Source organism: Elgaria multicarinata, chromosome 2 (genome assembly GCF_023053635.1).
Source record: "Elgaria multicarinata webbii isolate HBS135686 ecotype San Diego chromosome 2, rElgMul1.1.pri, whole genome shotgun sequence".
NCBI classification, from domain to species: domain Eukaryota; kingdom Metazoa; phylum Chordata; class Lepidosauria; order Squamata; family Anguidae; genus Elgaria; species Elgaria multicarinata.
In genome coordinates, this window is record NC_086172.1 from 23,341,307 (window position 1) to 23,362,616 (window position 21,310).

The 21,310-nt window shown below is 43.1% G+C and overlaps 1 protein-coding gene across 1 annotated transcript in view; it reads right to left on the minus strand.

Moving 5' to 3' along the window:
• Positions 1-7,250: 7,250 nt before the first annotated feature.
• PARD3B (par-3 family cell polarity regulator beta) overlaps positions 7,251-21,310 on the minus strand; it is a 542,042-nt gene continuing 527,982 nt past the window's right edge. The window contains exon 23 of the mRNA XM_063116135.1: positions 7,251-8,857. Within this exon, the coding sequence (XP_062972205.1) occupies positions 8,497-8,857 (361 nt within the window). The 3' untranslated portion in view covers positions 7,251-8,496. The remainder of the gene's footprint in view (positions 8,858-21,310) is intronic.

The following is a 21,310-nucleotide window of genomic DNA, read 5'->3' on the forward strand; positions in this document are numbered from 1 at the left end:
GTGTACTTTAGGAACAAGTAACCACAGAAAATAAATATATGGAAAAGTCACTCCTTGGTCACATATATCCCTGTTAGAAGTAATGATAGAAACACACTTGGTATTTCTTGTCACTCAGTCATATTTAGAGATGTATATAACATACAGTTCTAGAGAAAGCTATGACATACAACTTTGGGTTCAAAACCCACTAATTACTCAGGGACTTTGAATCAGAGGCTGTGAGTTTTAATAAATTCAATTATTTATCAGAATATTAATGCTCTGGACAACGATGTTGGGTCAGTAGATTCCATACCAACCCGTTGAATCTTTCATGGGCGCTAGAGGAGCTGACACTTAGAAATGCAGCAACACAAATGCATGTGCTGCAATAGATTCACTATACGCCAAGTCTCTTGAGGCTCCCCAGTATAATGAAGCCATTTCAGAAAGGGTAAATGATAAATGGCCGTGCCTGGTAGATGACCCCTCCATGTGATATATAATAATTATGAGATGACCTGTGTAATGAATCCTGTTAATTTGCTGCATACCAAAAGAAAACCAGCAGATCATATTTCTGTGGCTAGGCCCAAGGTCTTTCTCTCAAAAGGAAAAGGTCTAAAGCAGAGGCTTGAAATGCATCCAAAGTCAGGGTCTGAGACACTAAAAAGGCATGCTGAAGCTGCTCAAAATTCCTATCTGAAATAAGTTTCAGAAGCCACATTAGACTGCATGGTAAATAAAATCTACAGAGCTTAAATGACCCCTCCGCCCTTCACAGCAACCTGCAAGGGCTGCCATCTTCTTCCCTCCCAGCTCCACAGCCCTAACCTCTCTTCTAGAGTGCAGGACACGGAATAGCGGGCTCAGTTAGAGGAAGCCAGATTCCGGCTGGACATCAGGAAAAACTTCCTGACTGTTAGAGCAGTGCGACAATGGAATCAGTTACCTAGGGAGGTTGTGGGCTCTCCCACACTAGAGGCCTTCAAGAGGCAGCTGGCCAACCATCTGTCAGGGATGCTTTAGGGTGGATTCCTGCATTGAGCAGGGGGTTGGACTCGATGGCCTTATAGGCCCCTTCCAATTCTATGATTCTACACATGTAGATCACGATCACGGCAGCACCAGGATACCTTCTGAATGGGACCTCCACCTTCTCTCCTCTGCCCTCATTGTTTGCAGATGATTGGAAATGATTAAAGCCTCTCCTCATTCTGTATCCCCTGTCCTCTGGTGTTTTCCCCTCTCATCAGTTAACCATCCTATTATCTCTTCTTCTTCTTCTTTTTTTAAAGTGGATGCCTCCCCTGCTCCCAAGGCTGCTGCGCCATAAAATCCTTCATGCAACAGGGCATTGCTTGGCACTTTAGCATTTGGCCAGTCCGCCCAGAGGCTGACTTTTCCTTTCTGGGATCTGCAGAAGACCTGCGTTCACAGATGACGTTGCAAAAACCTCACAATCACCCCCCCCCTCCCCACTACCTCCCGGATGAATCAAATACCCAAGTGTTGTACAGGCTTACAAACAGCAACTAGTTTTCTGGGAGGGGCAATTTGAGGAGACGGGGGCAGGCTAGGTTCCCATGATCGCTTGCCAAAACTGTGCTGCTGGTGAGTCATTTTCCACAGCCATACAACGTTCTTGTCTCTGTGCTGGTAATTGTGGAGTCCAAATCATGTCCTTCAAGGGCCAGGTTTGGTCTTCCATGAGCCAGTAGTTGCTGACCCTTGAGTAACTGATATGTGGCAGGCACTTTTGACATTATCCACAGGAGCCAGCTCTCTCCAGACACAAACAGGCCCCCAAGTGGACTAATACTTTGCACTGGAAATCAGAGGTAACACTGAGCCCTCTTATATCTCTTCCCAGGAGTCCTCATTTGGTATTTATTGCATTTATATCCCACCTTTTTTCCTCCAAGGAACTCAAGGCACTGTACATAACCCTCCTTCTCTCCATTTTATTGTCACCACCACCACCACCACCCTGTGAGGTAGGTTGGGCTGACAGTCTGTGACGAGCCCGAAGTCACCCAGTGGGTTTCCATGGCTGAGTGGGGCCTAGAAACTGGATCTCCTGACTCCCAGTCCAATACTCTTAACTGCTACACCACACCAGCTCATGGTGTGTGCTCACGAGAGAAAACGAGATCTTGGCACAGGACCAATAAAACGATGAAGGAAATAAAACGGTAAGTTCACTGAGGCAATTAAAAAGATGACTGAGATGATTAAAATGAGGGGAAATTCTCAATACCATGATAATAAAAAGTTGCAGGTCACACCCTAATGGATTGCTTCTCCCAGCTCAGTGAGAGCCTTTGTAGACAGGCCAAGGGACACTGGAAATTACAAGGGTCAGGTGATGAACAGGCATCCTATGAAAGGTTGTTCACCCAACGACCTTTTAGTCATTGGAATAAGAAAGGGAAAGGGGAACCCTACAAATCCTCTTAAGGTTTTGTAAATAGTTTTTAAAAACAATATATCCTTATGTATGATCATTATTGAACATCTAAAGAATATATAAAACTATTTATAAACAGAGAACCTCACCATTATTTTTAAGCCAACTGATATATCCAGCGTTTTTAAATTTATGGTATCCAGAGTTTTGTTGAAGATATGCAAATTTGTATTGTAAATGTTTTAGTTTTTAAATACATGTTATTTCTCAGGTCTTGGACAGTTTTTATAGAACATATGCATAGAGAATTTTAACATCACTTTTAGGACAATTTAGTGAATATTTTAATCAGTTAATTCATGATATTTTGGAAATATGTGTATATTTTATATATAACCACCATGTTTTTAAAAATATATTTCGCATTCTCTAGTTCCCTTGATAGACCCATGTTGAAACGCAATGGGAAAAACCCGTATAGCTGTCTCTCTTGTTTGTTTTTGGACACTGGAAATTACCCCAGGTTCTCCAATCGGAGGAGGTCTGAGAAGGAAAGGCCTGCTATACTGAGCGCGCACACAGTGCCACCGATAGGATACTTTTTTGATGGCAGTGTCCGAGCTGTATATCGAGTAATGCTTGGTGGGCAGCCATACTCTGATCCGAGAGGGGCCCTGGAAATGCATCCGGGGAACACCTGCCTGGTCTGCTTGCCTGCCTCAGTCCGTCCACCTGCAGCTCTCATGAAGAGCCTATTTAGCTGCAGGACTCCAAGGCTGTGGCTGAAGGGCATTGCTCATTTGGTGCTAGTGAGGGCTAGTGCCTATGTATGTTTTAAGGACCGAGGGGTGATCTCTCTACTTGCTGGTTTGTGAGGCTCTCGCTTGCTGAACTGATTTAAGCACCGTAGGATAATTTCCTTGCGAAAGTTTGGATGCTCTCTCTGAGTTTAAGACAGCTGTAAAGACTAGTGTCTTCCAGCAGGCCTACCCAGATGAATTTTAAACCTAAGAATTTTAAGATGCTGTGATTGTTATTTTAATATTGTATTGGTTTTATATGCTCTTTTAACTAATTTTATGTATTATATTTTATTTAGTGTTGTTCCCCGCCTCAATCCAGAGGGAGAGGCAGGAAATAAATATATTATTATTATTTTATTTTAATTGATCCAAGTTTTACCTTTTAGTGCCAGTGGTCCTTTCTAGAGAAGGATACAAACATCTCAGGGGTGGTCCCTGTGACAGAGGACGTTGTGTCCTATGTAAAAGCTCAAATCCCATCAAGAACAATGGATTTCTTCTGTGCTAAATCTGAAAAAAGGACAACAGCAGATGTGAGGGAAACTGTACTTACTGGTGAGTCTCAGGAATGGTCCCTGGGTCTACACTGTCTAATGCAGGTGGTGGACTCAGAGATGGTCAGGGACTCAATGAACTCTCAAGGAGATATGTGTAGTCTTGCCACAGAATTGCCTCTTGCTGTAGATACTCCTGTAATGCTTAGAGGACAGAGTTGTCTGTCTGATCCCTCACGAGGGCAAGGTATAGATTTATCAACATCCTTTAATGATTCAGTGAGCAGGAACTAGGTGCCATCTCCTTTACAGTCCCATATACATTCTCATACTGAATCTCCTCAGTAACCAACATGAGCTGATTTGGAGTCTGTTCATCAACTGGTCAGATGATTGGTCTCAGATAAAGAATTTTGTGTGTGTTTGCAAGGAACTTTTGACTGCCTTAACTGATTTAGGATTAGATATATTGAGAGGGGGTAGAAGAGCAGCTTTAAACAAGCCGACTGTAATTAATCCTGTGCCTGAGGTCAAGACCTGTTCCTGCCTCAAATTTGTTGGTGAGTCTTTCCCTTCAGGAAACCAAAGGGGTAAGAATGACAAGAATAGAAATAAGGAAAAGAGAAGTAAAAAAACTAGTAGATTTGACTAGAAGAAAAGTCAAGAGTACTAATATGATAGCTATAACCCACACCGAAAAGGAAAGCAAAAATATAAAAGCTGCAGCCATTCCCGAATCCTCATATAAAATAAACTTTAGCAGTTTGTTTAAGATTCTAGAAGAAAAGGAGGGGTGTCTGAAGGCCTGCCCTAAGAAGAAAATTATTGTGTAAACAAAAACCTAAAGAGCCAAGAAACCACTAATCAAAAATTAAACATATCTCCACAATTATATATACATCAACAGAGGTTGATGATTGTGTGATACAGGATCCACAGTCAATTTTATAGCTACCAAGCAAGGCTTCCCTTCCCCTAATAGGGCCCCTAAACCAAGAGCCCAAACAGGAACTTAGTGTGATCAACACATCCTGGCAATTACAGTTACTGAAGCAGAATCTGGTTTTTACTAATTATCCCAAACCAAAGGGTGTGCTGACTTTCTTGCATCTGATAAAAGTGCCACCCTCTATCACTTTAACCTGAGATTCTGTTCTACAGATTGAACACCTTTTTAATAATTATCATTCTGCTCGAGCTATTGGAACATTTGCTTTGACTAATATAGCAGCTGGAATCTACAGCACTAGAGATGTTTTTTGAAAGATGGGGATATGGGTTCATAGACACTTTAAGGGTATTTCTCCTGGGATGTCTCTTAGAATAGCAGGTGGTTGGAAGGGCAGCGCTCCCAGCCTAGTTTGCAAGGATCCTCCAGTTGGGAATCTGATTGAGCTTAGCACGACTAATGATAATTCTTTTATCCCCATGTTGCTAAAGCCAGCAGAAATTGACATCAATTTCTACTGGCTTTAGCAACATCTATACTAACAAGAGGGTCTTGGTGGGTGGTGTAAGTGCTCCCCTGAGGGATTTTTTTCCACAAGAGGACTATGAGGTTATTAGAAGCTTTGGTGCCCTTTCAGCAGGATTTTTTTGCTGAGACTTTCTATCCTACAGGAGATGTTACTCAATATGAGTCATCAGGGTGACAATCTTCACTCAAAGGATAATTGCTTGATTGTCCCTGATTCTGAGAGCGGTAAGGAAGCTAGTAGTGGAATGGTGATTGAATTATTTCCAGTGAACCACCAGAAGCCTATCAAACAGTTGGAATGTAACAGTCAGGGGGTACCCAGCCTATATTTGGTCATCATTACCTTACCTTAAGGAGTGATTTAGCTATGATCCCTGAAATTGTGGTGCTGCAGTCCTGCAAACAAGTTCTAGTGACTGTACATGGGAATGAGAAGAAGTTAGGACTACTTCTGTCCCAGATGCACCCTTTGCGCCTGCTAACTCTAAAATTCTAAATAATGGGAAAACTGATTGTCTGGGCTCTCAATACTTGGAAGTATATGAATTAGGCTCTCAAAAATCTGCCAATATTTCTAGCAGTGGCCCTGGAGCCTGCATCCCACAAGCTGTTCAGCTCAACGACAGTGTTTTTAGGAATTCAAGGGGCACTCTGGACAGAATTGTGGAGTTTGACTGACCACACCAAGTGGTCATTCCCACCCTGCTAAAAATTCTCTCCTGGAATATTGTGGATTGGAATAATAAATGTAGGAATCCAGACTTTCTTGAGTACTTAAATGAATTTTATATAGTTTTGCTTCAAGAAACCTGGTGCTGCGATTATATCTACTAGAAGGTTTGTGACCTTCTGTCCACCTGCACTCTATTCAAGGGACAAAGGGTAGGGTTAGTCAAGGATTATGTTTTTAAGTTTCTTCTTCTTTAGATGTTATAGTCACAGAGTTTCCTATGAGCCTTTCTTTTGCAACTAAGGGTTTATCACCTGCCTCTGCTTGTGTTTAATATGTATCTTGCCCCATCTACTTATAGGCAAGATGTTATGTCAATGTGGGTTAAAGTTGTTATTACACTGAAGAACTTGCTAAATTTTTCCCACACTCTACTTATTATGGCAGGTGATTTCAATGCAAAACCAGCAACTTTTCTAGTGGGCTGTACTATTTCCTGTGACTTTCCTCTTGATAGAAAAGAGCAACTTAAGAAGGGGGGTTAGGCACTCCAAAGACTTTTATATTAACTTTGCAGGATTGGGGCAACTAAAATTTGCTTATAAAAACTATTTACGCATCTTAAACAGATCTAGTGATGATGATTGGGGTGAATAATACGTTCATTTCATCTAGAGGGTATAGTGTAGTTGATTATATTTTGGCACAAAAGGCTCTAAAAAATCTGGGCTGCAGCTTCAGAGTCACTGGTTATACAGACAGTGACTATTTGCCACTGGAGATAGCTTTTAATGTATCAGACACTCAAATTAGAGGTGCAACATCTTCCTTTCTTAAATTTAGTTCTTTCCTCCAACAATAGGAAGCTTAAATGGTCCAGGTCAACTGAACAGGCCTTTTCTAGGTTTATCTGTTTAACTCGCACAACAAATGCCATTAATCAAATAACTGTAGAGAACTCCCCCTCAGAGACTCTACCGGCCTTTGAGGCAATTATTCAGGATTTGCAGTCATATATTCAAAAAAATTCTCCCTCCCCACCCAAAGCATTGGGAGGGTGTTGGTAACAGCTTGTTTGATCGGGACTGTGCTAATCTCAGAAGAAACATTTTTTCTACTTAACGCCACTATCGTGTAAATAATGAGCGTCAACTATTTTACTTGTATTATGAGCTGTGAAAAGAACGTAGAAAGGTTCTACTTTGGAAGACGAGGGAATTAGAGATTCATGGCAAATGCTGACTTCAGTTGCAGTCACTCATAACCATAAAACCTTTTGGCAATTAGTATCAGGTGCATTAACCAACAGGTCTGTCTGCCACATTCCAGTCAACAAATGGGAGAACCATTTTTGTTTAGTTTTCAATGATGTACACTCTTCTAATTCTATTGCTCCTCCCTACTTATCCTCCCTGAATGGCAGCCTGTCAATATAAATACAGTTGAAGATTTAATTCTTCAACTTAAATTAGGGATCCTCTCAGAGATACTGATAAATAATGCCTGAAAGCCTTTATAATCCCAATTCATAAAAAAGGTCCTAAGATGCTCCAAATGATTACCGACCAATTCACATGTTATCTATAATTGGGAAGGTGTATGCTAGCTTTTGGGGCCTTAAGTTAAACCTGTGGATTAATGAGAACAACATCCTAGGGGAAGAACAGATAGGATTCAAACCAGGTCTACTTTAGATCACTGTCTGGTTTTGGCTCAGATCATAAATACCGTAAGCCTAAAGGAGGCAAACTTTTTACAGCCTTTATTGATTTAAAATCTGTGTTTGATTCCATCTCTCATGAACATTTGCTCCCCCATATCTCTGGGTTTGTCAGGCTCCATCTCCAAAGTCTTATTTAAACTGGCTATCAATTCCTAAATACAGGAACGCATTCTCTCTGGCTTGGCTTAAAGTTCTTCCCTCTAAACTCTTAGATGGTAGATACTCCAAAACACGAGTAAATGAGAGATGCTGCCCTTGTAATAATGTAGAAGTGTAATTAATCTGTTATACATGCTCTGCTCAGCTGCTGTTATTCCCAGGGGGCCAGAGATGCCCTGATACTCCCAATTACTCAGTCTTTCCCAGGTCGGTCCTTAGAATCTCTTACATGTATCTTATTCGAAGGATCTAACAGATCAGTCACTGAACAAGTTGCCAAATTTTGGAATGTTGTTATTGCAATCAGATCCTCTATGGTATTGTGACTAAATTGTAAATTGTAGAACAATGTATTTTATCTTTTTGTATTTTTGTACCTTGTGGTGATCAGTTGACCGTAAATAAACTACGTATAGATGGATACCCTTTCAGAAACCTTTTCCAACATAAGATTTCTGGAATATGGGTATTTCGTTTGTACCTGTGTAGTTGCAAATAACCCTGAGTGGCACTTTGATGTGTGCTTAGAAATTCTGCCTACCTTCAACTTCTGTGTTCCAGCAAGCTTTTTTTTTTTTTTTTTTAAAAAAAATACTCTCTGATACGTTGATAGCTAAGAGTCATGTGTACCGCCTTGTATGAGCTGGCAATGTGTTTAGGAACGTATCCTGGATGCAGATTGGCTAGACGTCTCCCCTGGGATGTACAGGCTCAGTAGGACCAGCTGTAAGATGATGTCAGTCTTCTTCTAAGATATGAACAAGCGTTGGGCTTCAGGCTATACGGCTGCAGTCATGGGGTCCTTCTGCCTAGGATCTTGATGCCTGTACTGGTATTGATCAGGACTGGTTTGACGATGGCCACCTCTGCCCATTTCATGATAAGGCAGAACTCTGTGGCCTTGAGGGGGTGATGGTGGCACATCTTGGCGGAGGGGTCCTTTGTGCTGGGCTACTGGTTGCTGTGGATAATACTGAGGATACCATAACTCTGTTGCCCTTGGGCTGTCTTGTGGATGAACGTAGCTCCCTTTGGAGGGCTGAACTGCAGGCTGGCCGCCTTGATAGTAAGGAAGGTCTCTCTCTTTGTACATTACCCGTAGGCCTTTTAAATACTCCATTGGTTCGACAGGTCCATGCCTGGGAGGGGAAATAAAAGGGGAAGGGGAGGGAAAGCTGTAAATGGAAAGCCAAGCATCACTTTCACTTAAAATTTCTCCATTTGTTTGGAACAAGAAATGCCACCCTCTCTAGCAACCGGCCCATGTGAAGTCAAAGCAGCGGAATAAAGACTTCCCCCAGCTGCGTGCTGCTAGATTGGTAACACACAGAGGATGTGGGTACAAAGGTCCAGCGCACATCACAGCTCCTTTACAAAAAGGCACCACTGGAACCCTCCAGCATACAATGCCAGCTACTCAGGATCCATTTGCAATAATGGAAAACAAAGACCCTTTCAAGGAGGTGCGCTTGACTGTGTCTTATCTAGCCTGAGGATAAACAGATGATTTCGGTCTCTATTCCAGCAAGCCCCACAAGGCTCGCACACACCAATATTCACACCTCAAAGCTGATTTGCCAATTTTCTTGTCTCAAACATGTCAGACCATAAAACTCTCTAAGCCCCGTAGTTGGAAAGCCTGGAACTCCCGGAAGAAAACATTAAGAGATAAGAGGATATAGTCTCCCACACACACGTATGTGAGCAGGTGAGCCTGACTCTTCGAACCAGCTCTGTAACTTGTCTGCATCAATAAGGATTTGACAAGGTCTAGTGCATGTGAAAAGCAACATGCGTGACCGTGTAATGTCAGGGGGCCCTGATTATGGAGTCATTTCTGTAGTTTTCTCTGTCTTAATTCCAGGATTTACATTAATGAGGGATTCTCCCTAATAAGGGCAAAGCTGGGATAAGTATTTCATGGAATAAATAACTGTTATATGTAGATGTCAACGCGGAAGCCACAAAAGCTCAATGTGATTAGAGGTGGTTCTCTTCAGACTGAAATATTTCTTCTGTTACAGAAAGAACGCTGACTGGCTCTGAAGAGAACTGTTGACTGCAACAGTTTTGAGATGCAAAAATAGATGCCGCAATTTCTAGAGTGTCTTGGTGCAAGGCTTGTTCAGACCAGACATCATATTGAAATGCATCTTTGCATATTTCCCACACATACGTGCTTTCCCTCTTAGACCCCAGTGGGTTTTTTAAAAAAGTTTTATTCTTCTTAATAAATGCTGAATTTGTGCAATTACATTCATTCTCCTCTCCCCCATAAATCTGATCCAGCTTGCAAGCGAAAGGAGTGGAGGCTTGGAAGACAGCCAGCTTTAGTTTCTGGGGGGGGGGGGGAATCTAGGTGCACAGCTGCTTAAATATAATAACACAAATTCACCACAAGCAAGTAGGAGAAACACTCTGATAATGAAGGTGGACAGGTAGGACTTCCGCCAGGAAGATAGTACAGCATTTTCATTCAGACCAATTGTGGAAAAACTTGTGCCTTCTTAAATGTGGTGTAAGATTAGCACACAACCAGGAAGAAGAGCTCAAATAGTGACCAATCCCCAGACAATTCCCATTCCTTCCGTATCAATGGCATAATCTCTCCTCCCCCTGCCACCAAACCCACCACCACTAACGGTTCTGCCCTGAGAAAGTAGCCTTTGCCTTGTCGTCGTCACAATTCTCTGCTGTACACTGGAAGGTCAGAGGGCTGGTAGCTCTGCCACAATTTGGGTCAGCTTGTGAACTTGTGGGGAGCAGTGCTGGCTGCATATATTTAAAGTCTAGGGGAACGAGAAGTGCTGAACCCAACACCAGAGTTATGGGAGTTCTCACATTCATTATTTTATTACTATTTTTTGTTTTGTTTCTATTTGCATTTATAGGCTGTTTTTCTGCCTGAAGGCCCCCGGTGTAGCATACCACTATTTTAAAGCACACTAGCAGCAAGTAAAATCAGCGAAAAAAGAAAAACACAACAACAACGCTTTCTCAACAAAGCAACAACATAAATCACTAAAAGCAAAGTAAACTCCACAAATTTAAAAAGTCTCAGAAAATGGAAAGGTTTCCACCTGGTAAGACCATAAGTCGTAGCCTGCTGGATCACACCAAAGGCCTCTCTGGTCCAGCATGCTGTTTCCCACAGCACCCAATCAGATACCTCCTGGGAAGCCCCCAAACAGAATCAAATTCATTCAACGTAGCTGAAGAAGTTTGTGCAGGGCACTTTAGTTTTGACTTGTTAGAGAAGGTGTAATGTAAAACTAAGAGCTCATATATGTGGAACAAGCACCCTGCAATCGTTTAGATCCCGTGGACATGACCTATCTCATGTCCGTGGTACTTTGCTTCTGTAAATGCTGCAGAGATACTGACTCCTTTGTCCGTCTAGAGAAGTGTTCTTAAACGTTAATGTACAGTTTTCTTCATTAGGGGCCTGACCCAGGGTTCTGGGTCTGGTTGAGCTTTTATATTGTATTTTATATTATGGTTTTATACTGTTGTTTTATACTTTGAATGGTTTTAATTTTTGTGAACTGCCCAGAGAGCTCCGGCTATTGGGCGGTATAGAAATGTAATAAATAAATAAATAAATAAATCGAAGGAGCCCTGGCTTATTTATGAGCAGCATGCTCGTAAATGCTGCTTGATCGCTCCGGCTGCAAGTGGGCGTGATTAAGCAACCGCACACCCATGGTTTGTGGTTGGGTTAGTGCTCGGACTTGTCAGGAGAGAGACAAGCAAGGCCTGGATTTGCACATCACGGTTGTTTAACTGCTCCCCCTTGCAGCGAGAGTGATCGAGCAACGTGTACGTGCAAAACAGGCTTATACCCGGTGGGCTAAATATCACTGAAAGAGAAAGGTTAGCAAGAAATAACAGAACCTGGTAGGGCAAACACAGCCTTGCAATTTTGTAGGACTCCGCTTGTGGGATCTATCCAGCCTCGTAGCCCTGCTGGCGTTAAGCACAATGGGAAAGACTATGCTGCCAGTCCCTGCCACGCTTCCTTCCACGCCTGCAGTAGCATCTTACGTTGGGAAAGAGGCTGAAACTCCCACCTTCCAGCTCAGGTTTAGCCATCATTAAAGCAACAGCTTTTACTTGAGAGGTCTGAGGCTGGTCCCTTGATAGCGCCAGAAGGGCTGCAAATAAACAATGGATGCATGTCACTGCACCTAGGGGAGGACAAAGTCTCAAAATAGCATCAATTGGTTAGAGCAGAGAACCGTCCGTCTGGCATTCTGAATATCAGGGGAAAGCACATCATTCTATTATTTAACACCTCAGTGGTTTTATTCATAAGCTGTCAAGGAGGAATGAGATTGGCTCCTTCGCCAGTGAAGCAAATGTGCTCTTCGATCATGATGAATCCTCCCTGTTGTCTCCTAAGGAAGCCCTTGAGAAGGACTCAGTAAAGAAGCTCCATTACCAAAGCCTAGAGCAAAGATGCAGAACCTCTGGCCTGGGGGTCAATTCCAGCCTGCCTGGGATCTCAACCCACCTCTCTGGGATACCCCAGGGGACCACACCCCCTCCCCCTGGCCACCAATCACTTTTGTGCAGGCCTCGCCCCATTTAAAATGCCTCTCTTAAGGCTTCGTTACTAGCAGGGAGAGCTTTCAGCTAAACTACGCTGGTATTTGATGTCACCTCTTTGCCTTTCCCAGCATTGGAATGTGGCTCCTGGAGCTTTTCCAAAACGGAATTCAGCCCGCAGCCTGAAAGAACTTCAACACCCCTGGCCTAGACGGAGAGAATGGGCAGGCATTTAGAGCTCTTCCAGATGGTTATGATCAATGCCATGCCAGCCACTGACATTTTTTCACAGCCACATAGAATATTGAAGAAGCAAAGCTCATGATGAGATTGAAAAATGTTGAGGAAGGGCAGGGTGGTCTGAAGGATGACCACAAGCTCTACATCTCCTGACAGCAGGCCAGTATATGGGTAGTTCCCACGTAATATCCATGGGACAAAGATCAGGTGGTGATGGAGGCGTATCTTGTAATGCTTCTTCTGAAAAAGGAAAATCTTTCCATCAGGGTCTGAAAACCCCAACTAACACTCATGGCCTTAGTTTGTGTAAGTACCATTCAAGTCACTGGTACAGTACCTGAAGGCCTAGAATCCTGAACACATTTACCTGGGAAAAAAGCCCCAAGAGGGTCTTACATTTTCTGGAGAAACAACCAGAGGATTGCACTGTAAGAAGATTTTGCAAACCATAACAAAAAAAATATTTTATTTTATTGCATTTATATCCCTCCTTTTTTCCTCCAAGGAACCCAAGGCGGTGTACATAATCCTCCTCCACTCCCTGTTATTCTCACAACAACAACCCTGTGAGGTAGGCTGGCTAAATAAAAAGTGTGTTTAATAAAGCGGAAATGTTATCTTTGTTAAATAACCTGAATATTACCTACAGAGGAATACAAAATGTTTAATTTTTATCAATTTATGAACATATTAAGAACTTAAGATCTATAATAGGCTAAAAAAAAAGTCTTTATGACAGTCATATGCGCGTTCTTACAATTTAGGAGATTGAGAATGAGCATTGCGCCTGTTCACTCTTGGCTTGCTTTTGTCTTGTGCCTTAAAATACAACTGGAATTTCTTAAAATACCGTTTCCTGTAACCTCTGATTAAAACAGTGGTTTAATCTTGGCGTACAAACCAGACTATCAAACCGTTTGTTCTCCTGGTTTGTAGTCTGAGATTATATCTCAGAAATGTTGACCTGTGATGTGAGAGAGAAGGGAAGAGGAAGCGTGTGGGCAAAATGCTCTTTCTGATTTGTTACATCTGAACTCGTCTATAACTAGTTGGCGATCTGGGGTATCACATTATAGCATGTCTACATTATTTTATATGTCAGTGTAGATCAGCTTTTAATGTTACTTTTCTTGCCTATAAAACAAACTTCTAATCATAAAAAAAAATCAAAAATATGCAAGGCACCATATGATCAGGGGATGTACTGGTTTTCTCCACCTTTGTGTGTGTGAAAGAGGGAGAACCATGTCTGGTCTGCTGCTGAAATGTCGGTTTTGTGGCCAGCAGCTTTCTCCTCACATGTGACTCTGGAGTCCTCTCTTAGTATCTCTGAGGGTGGCTGCAGGCCCTTCAGCACTTTGTCTGGAGTTTCTCATGTAGAACCGGGCGGGCCTGTCTTTTATAATGTTCTGTTTTTAAAGTGAAACATCTCTGGGGAAGGCAAGGGTCCTGAAAGTCCAAGGCCTGGAATTCTTCCCTTCTCTCTTTCCACTTTAAACAGGAAACATTTGCACTGAGCAATTCCAGGGGGAGAGCGTAGGTTCATTTCAAGGCAGATAATGCCTGTACATTGCCTACGTTGGTGATTTCCCCCATGGGCTTAAACGAGCGCGGCAGGAAAAAGAAATGTGCACGTCGTGTTTCACTCCACGCAAACAAATAATAAAAATAAAAATCTCAATGAGGCTGGAGTTCGGGTTAGATGCCAGCACACTCACTTGAAAGAAAACCCCCCCTATACAGACAAGACTGGGCTCTCAGGCAGCAGAGGGATAAAGTTCGGACTGCATTTTTAAAAGCGATAGATCAATCAACAACTTGGTTTTTCAGATTGAAGTTATTCTTTTGGCATTTAAATTATCTATCTATCTATCTAGCTATCTATCTATCTATCTATCTACAGAGAGAGAGAGAGAAGTGTAAAGTCCATGGGTGCTAGTAGTCTGAGGGTGGAACATACTGTTCCTTGACTTCCGCTATGTCAGCCCTCTAGAAGCTGTATGGAGGTTTTCTTTCAATGCAATAGAGTTTCGGCCCTCGCTTCCTCACACCTGTCGCCGTTGAACAACATTGGCTTCTTCCTCTCAGGCCTCAAGCCCATTTCCTTCCCCTTTCCCCCACATTTTAAAACCAGGCTTTTCCTAAGGCCTCTTTCCCCCCTCTGCCATCACCGCCTCAGAGCGTTTGCCAGCACCATCTCCACCGCCATCCCTGCCACCGATATGGCCACTTCGATCTCAACTTGCAAAGCCCAAGGCCTTCCCTCCATCCCGCTTTTCTGTTTTTCTCTCTGTGCACCTGCGCGGCCTGGAGCAACGTGCCCCAATTGCCTCAGGCTCCCGACCAGGGCACAGAAACACACTGTTTGCTATTAAAGCTCGAGCTTTGAACTTTCAAAATTTTCTGCATGTCTACACTGCTGAAGCTTCAGTTTAAAACAAAAATGACCAAAACCAGTCTAATAGATCTCAAGTAATAAGCCTTACAGTACCATATAAGATATGTTGAACGTCAAGAGCGATTCATTATGAAGGTAACTGGTAATTTTACTGGTTTCTAATGATACATCAGAGGTTACCTAGATTGCTTATTGCATCAAAAACGGGGGATGTGGAAGAGACAGAGCACCCACTAGTCTTATCAGGTGAATGAGAAAAGACCAGGCAGCAGGATTAACCATTCCTGTAGTTGCATATATGAAGCATAAAAATTGACCCTGTTTTTGATGGAATAGAGTAAGGGAGTATTATTTAAGCCTACTGAAGCTAGGAAGACTCCCAGAACGTATGGTTTGATCAAAATCTTGTTGAGGCCCTTGAGACCCAGAATGACCTACTTGTTTTTATTCCTCCTTGAGATTATAAATAAGGTATACTGTGCACTTGAGCTAATTTGAGGAGGAAGTGGATCTTTGCTGCCTGGAAGGTGCTGGATTGTTGCTGTTGTTACGAACGTGTTTTGTATGCGAAGGTGACATAACAGGAAGTTTTAGTTTTGGCTGGATTAGCACAGATAATGAAACATATTTCTTGTGGAATCCTTGAAAAAGAAGAAAACTCACCATCTGGGCAGTGGAAATAAGATTCTGGGGAGCTCATTCCATGACTGAGTTGAATTCCGGTCACACATACTACTGCCTAGGTTGAGGCCATGGTTCGCCCAGAAAAAAAATCAATTTAAAAACAAAACAAATATATATTTGCACGAATTCTGCACCAAGGTTATCCCCAGTCTGTGCTAGGCACATTTTAATCATATAGCCTTCAGTAGATTCTGTGTATTAAAAGAAAGGATATAAGTTAATAAATTAAGAATACGGCTTTGCATATTATTTCTGCTTATCATGGGGAGTGACAAAGAGCTGTGCAGGGCACTGAAATGTCACTCTCCCCTTCCCTGAGTGGGGGACACCCACACCCACACCCAGATTATTCACAGAATGCTAAATTCTGCATAGGAAAAGGTTGTGGAATCACGCCAACGGAATCCATTGTCTGGTTGATGGATGTGGCCAAGTTGCAGGGCTAGATTATGTGAGCAAAAATTCACAGAGGGAGAATTCCATCCCCTCCTCAATTTTTATTTTGAAATCACCTTTTTGTGCAGTGTTGTGAAGCTGGACATTGAGCTATTGCTTCTAGCAATACCTTGAGCAGCCACAGAATTTGAAACCAGGGCTACTCCAGTTGCTGTGGGGGCTGCAGAGCGGAAGGAAGGCACACTCTGCCATTGGCCAGGGGACCTAGAGCCACCCAGGAAAAAACATCAAGGCCTGGGAGAGACTGGCCCGGCCTCATCCATCAGCTCGCTTCTCCCTCTGTGCCAGAAGAGAAACTCCGCTTCAATTGTATGTTACCTTGGGACTGCAGAAGCAAGGAGAAAGAGCGCTCCAGCCCCATCCTTCAGCTACATGAAGGAGAACCACCCATTGCTATTCAAGCTAGAAGACAGCAAAGAAAGATCTGCCCGGCCTGAACTGGATATAAATGCCTGCTTATAGCTCACCAGTCTGGTCTTGAAAATCTGGTCTGGTTATCTGTGTGTTTCTGATCCCAATTCAAAGTGCTGGTTCTGACCTTTTTTAAAGCCCTAAACAGTTTGGGACCAAGTTACTTTAAGGACTACCTTCACCCATATCACCCATATCAGCCTTTAAGATCAGAAAGAGAGGCCCTTCTTGTTTGCCCATCTGTGAGAGAAATTAGGTGGGTGTCCACACGGGAGAGGGCTTTCGCAGCAGTGGCCGCACACCTGTGAAACAAACTCCCATCAGAGGTCCGCCATGCAACTTCCTTGCAGGCTTTTAAGAAGGCCTTAAAAACGTTTTCTTTTACTGTGGCCTTCCCATGAGGAGTACTGTTTTGCTGCTATTGCCGTTGTTGTCCTTGATGATTTTATTGTTATCTTTTATTGTTTTAACTGCTCTTTTATTGCTATTAATGTTTTAAACTGTTTTTATGTATTTTATTGTTGTAGGCTACCTTGTGAGAACGTCTGCCCTGAAAAGTGGCCAAGAAATGTTTTAAATAAATAAATGGTGTCAGGTTGTGGCCTGAATGATGCTCCTAAGGAGAACTTGATGCCGTTTTAAGCTGCTGGCCTAGGCTGGGTGTAACATGTAGTTCCCCCTCTAGTATCAAACTGAAAAATAGAAATCCTGGGCCCCACTGAAACCAGAGTAAGTGTGGGGAGAGATTTACGACCCTTCCCACCCCCCATGGAAGACCGATAAAGGATGAAACTGCAGAAGTGTAAACATAGTGTAATTCTGACCCAGCTCACCTTCACTTGACCTTACACAATGCCTAACTTGTTGCTACTTTCCCTAAAAACCAACTAAGCAAACACACATAGGCACACTGAGTGCATATGTGCCTTGGTGACCCCTTTCCAAACAAGCAAAACAATGCTGCATTTCTCTCTTTGCAGAAATGGCCACTTCTGAGGAGGTCCTAATGAATTTTTTTCCTCCTCTCTTTGTGTTTTTGTTGACTCCTGAACAGCTCAGAGTTCAGAAGCCTCGTTCATGCCTCCCCAGTGACCCATGTCTTGGAGAGTACGTCTGTTAGACCAACAGTGAGAAGCAGAAAAATAATGACCCTTGGGACTCATCCAACCACTCAAGAAAGCATATGGGGAACATTCCTCGTAACAGGAAATGATGAAGATGAGGTTTGCTTGACTCAGGCATGGAAAGAACTGGACACAGCCCAAAGCTAAAGAAGATTTAGCTATCCAGAAGAACAGGTGGAAAACCAACGGGTTCTTCCATATATATTGTTATATCCACCTGTCTGTCAGGATTGGAGAGCCAGACACAAGCTAGCAATTAAGCCAGGCAGGCAAGAAGTATTTTTTTTGTCTGAACAAGTTGCTGAGATTGTGGAACAAGCTACTTCGCTGGTGCAATGACCAAGGTACCTGGAACTGCTGGATTGAGGCTCCTGGTGTTCCACATCGTCCTGCCATAATGAAATATTGTGCCTCACATACTCAACAGAGATGTGCTGGCAGCAATTCCACAGGTGTAGCCCCTTCTTCCAGCACTGTGATGAAATAGGGAACATATGATACGATAGAACCATGAATGCCCATGTATTAAAAAGGGTGGAGACTGACTGAAATCTGGCCTCTAACTTGGAGATTATTCACATATGCACAGAAGTGATCCTCACCAATCCTGAAGCAACTTTTCCCATGGTGGTTGGATTTTATACTGTGCCTTGCAACACAGGAATCCTACAATGACAGAAGCAGAAAATGCTACACAGATAATTGCTAAATTATCGTTCCTCGTATGAAAGATTCTGGTGGGGTGGGCATTAAATAACATGGGGTGAAGCAAGAACAGGGTGAGAACGTCCTTTCTGGAGCGTGAGGCCTTCATCGTTAATGTTTAATGGAAGAGCCACAGGCATGATTCACCCAACATTTATTTTAATTATGTGAAGTCACTATGAAGGTGTGTGTGAATGAATGATCGGTTTTTTGAATGTTCCAGCAAGTTTTGTGATCTTATTTATTTATTTACCTACTTAATTTATATCCTACAGCTTCAACATAAATTTATGTTCCAGAGTAAGTAACAAAATAGTAAGAAACTAAAGTACAATACAGTGATGACGACGACAGCAATGCATATGAACTATCACAATAAACTAAAGCAGCAGCAGTCCAGTCAAACAAGCAGTAAAATCAAAATGACTCCAAATTAAAAATGCTAACTTTAAAAGTTCTTAAAAACCTGGGGACACAGGGATGTTCTTGCCTGACACCTAAATGGCAGTAACAGAGGCTCCAGGCAGGTTTCCCTGGGGTAGGTTTTCTTGACCATTGCTTTCTCAAACAACGTTTTAGAAACCTTAAAGGTACAATCCTACGCATGTTTAGACAAAACATTCTCAGCCAACATGGCTGGCTGGGCAATTCTGGGAATTGCAGGACTTTTTTCTGCCTAAAGCATGCATAGGATTGCATCAGCCAGTTTTTAAAAAAAGAATTTAATTAAACTGGTTAGCTAGGATCTTGATTCATGCTACAGCATTCACAATTAATGGTTGTTGTTTTTTTTAGCATATTCATTACCACGTTAAAATTGTCATTTGAACTGGACCACTTCCCGTGAATTTCAAGATCATCTAGTAAGAGCTTATAAAACTAAATCAAAGCCAAAGTGGCACAGGCACCAAAAACCATTTTCACTAATGTATTCGTACAAAAGGCCGGAAAAGTATGTGAGCCAGGCACAGCATACAGCTAGTTGAGCCCAGCAGAAAGAGCTTTGATCTTGGATCTGGGTGACCTTGGTTCAAGCCCTACCTGGGTCATGGAGTCACCGTGGAGCCTCAGCATCAATCTCTCCCCTCTTCAGTTCCCCATTTGTAAAACAGGAAATCTCAGGGGTTTGTGAGGGCAAACTCCGTGACAATTATAAAGCACTTTGCAAATTAAAAATGTTAAAGAAATGATAAATAGTAGTAGTTCAGTTATGCTCAACTTCCTCATCTTCTCTTTAGTAGAAAAAAAGAAGACAGGGACAGATGCAAGATTCAAAATGTCCTCCTGTGACTTTTCTGTATGTTCCTTTTACTGACAGAAATGTTATGTTTTTAACACACACACACACATTGTCACGCTTAACTCCACAGATACTTTGTTCAGAAAATCATCACGGCCATTATATTTGTGTGAAATGATTAGTCCTTGGTGTAATATAAACAGCCTCAGAACCATAGCAGGGCAATGGAAGTAGTACCTACCCAGGACCCACATAAATTTCAGTTAGGGTTGCTTGGTTAGCGTGCTTTACACTTGAAAGCTAGGGTTGTTAAATAATCCACCTCCATGGCCATTTCGGTGGGAATGATTTTTTACAACAAGCCAGTCTCTCCTCACTTTCTGTTGTACACAGAAGTCCAGCTTAACTCTGTGGCAAGCAGGCAAACTGTGGCAGAATACAGACCATACCGGCAGCCTCACAGAGGGGCGAGATGATGGTTTCTACCACACAGCTCTGAGGGTTGTCAGGGGCATTGTCATCCAATGCAGGTGTAGTGCTACGACTTTGCTGAGGAAGGACTTCCCTCAATTCAAACCACGTGTCTGCCATGTAAATGCTTGAGCACATTTCTCAATTGCTGGCTGATCGGAGGGAGAAGAGGGTAAAATCCCTCCCTGCAATGAGGGGAGATTAATTTGTTCCCTTCTGTTGATTCAGAGCATCCCATTCAGTTCAATGGGGGCTTACTCCCAAGTAAGTCAGGTGAGGGTTGCAGACTTACAGTATGATCTTATATCCATTCAGAAGTAAGTCCCATTGAGGTCAATAGGGCTTACTTCCAAGTGGGTGTGCCTAGGCTTGCAAACCTACACCTCAATGTTATGTCTACTCAGAAGTAAGTTTTAACTTTCCTGGGGGCTATGGGAAACTTAGGGTGACCATATGGAAAGGAGGACAGGGCTCCTGAATCTTTAACAGTTGCATAGAAAAGGGAATTTCAGCAGGTGTCATTTGTATATATGGGGAACCTGGGTGGAATCCGCACGTCGTACCGAGACCGCTTCTAAGTGACCCCAGTGCGACGTGAAAGTGATCGTGTAGCTTGCCTTTGGAAGAGCCAAAGAGCTGGCGTCCTTGCCGCTGCCCCCGCCGCCCCCCACAGACCTCCTCGCCGACCGGCGAGGAGAGCTCAGCTGAAGAAGGCGGGATGGAGAGCAGAAGAAGCTCTCCACCCCGCCTTCTTCCTCTGAGCTCTCCGTCCCAGCCGGCGAGAAGGTCTGTGGGTGGCGGCGGCAAGGACGCAGGCTCTTCGGCTCTTCCAAAGGCAAGTTACACGATCGCTTTCACGTCGCACTGGGGTCGCTTAGAAACGGTCTCGGTACCACGTGCGGATTCCCCCCTGGTGAAATTCCCCCTTCATCACCACAGTTAAAACTGCAGGAGCTATACTAGAGTGACCAGATTTAAAAGAGGGCAGGGCACCTGCAGCTTTAACTGGTGTGACGAAGAGGGAATTTCACCAGGTTCTCCTTATATACAAATGACACCTGCTGAAATTCCCTTTTCAATACAACTGTTAAAGCTACAGGAGCCCTGTCCTCCTTTTCATATGGTCACCCTAGAGAAACAGTACAGCACAAGTTAAGCGATCAAAACAAGACTCCCCACAAGCTCCTTTGCACACATTCCAGGGAAGGAGGGAGGAGCTCCTGTGATTCAAACCACATGTCTGTTATGTAAAGGAGCCCCTCCTAATCCCACAAAGCATCCGAAAGCAGAAAGCCCTGGTAAGGCTGCAGGGTTT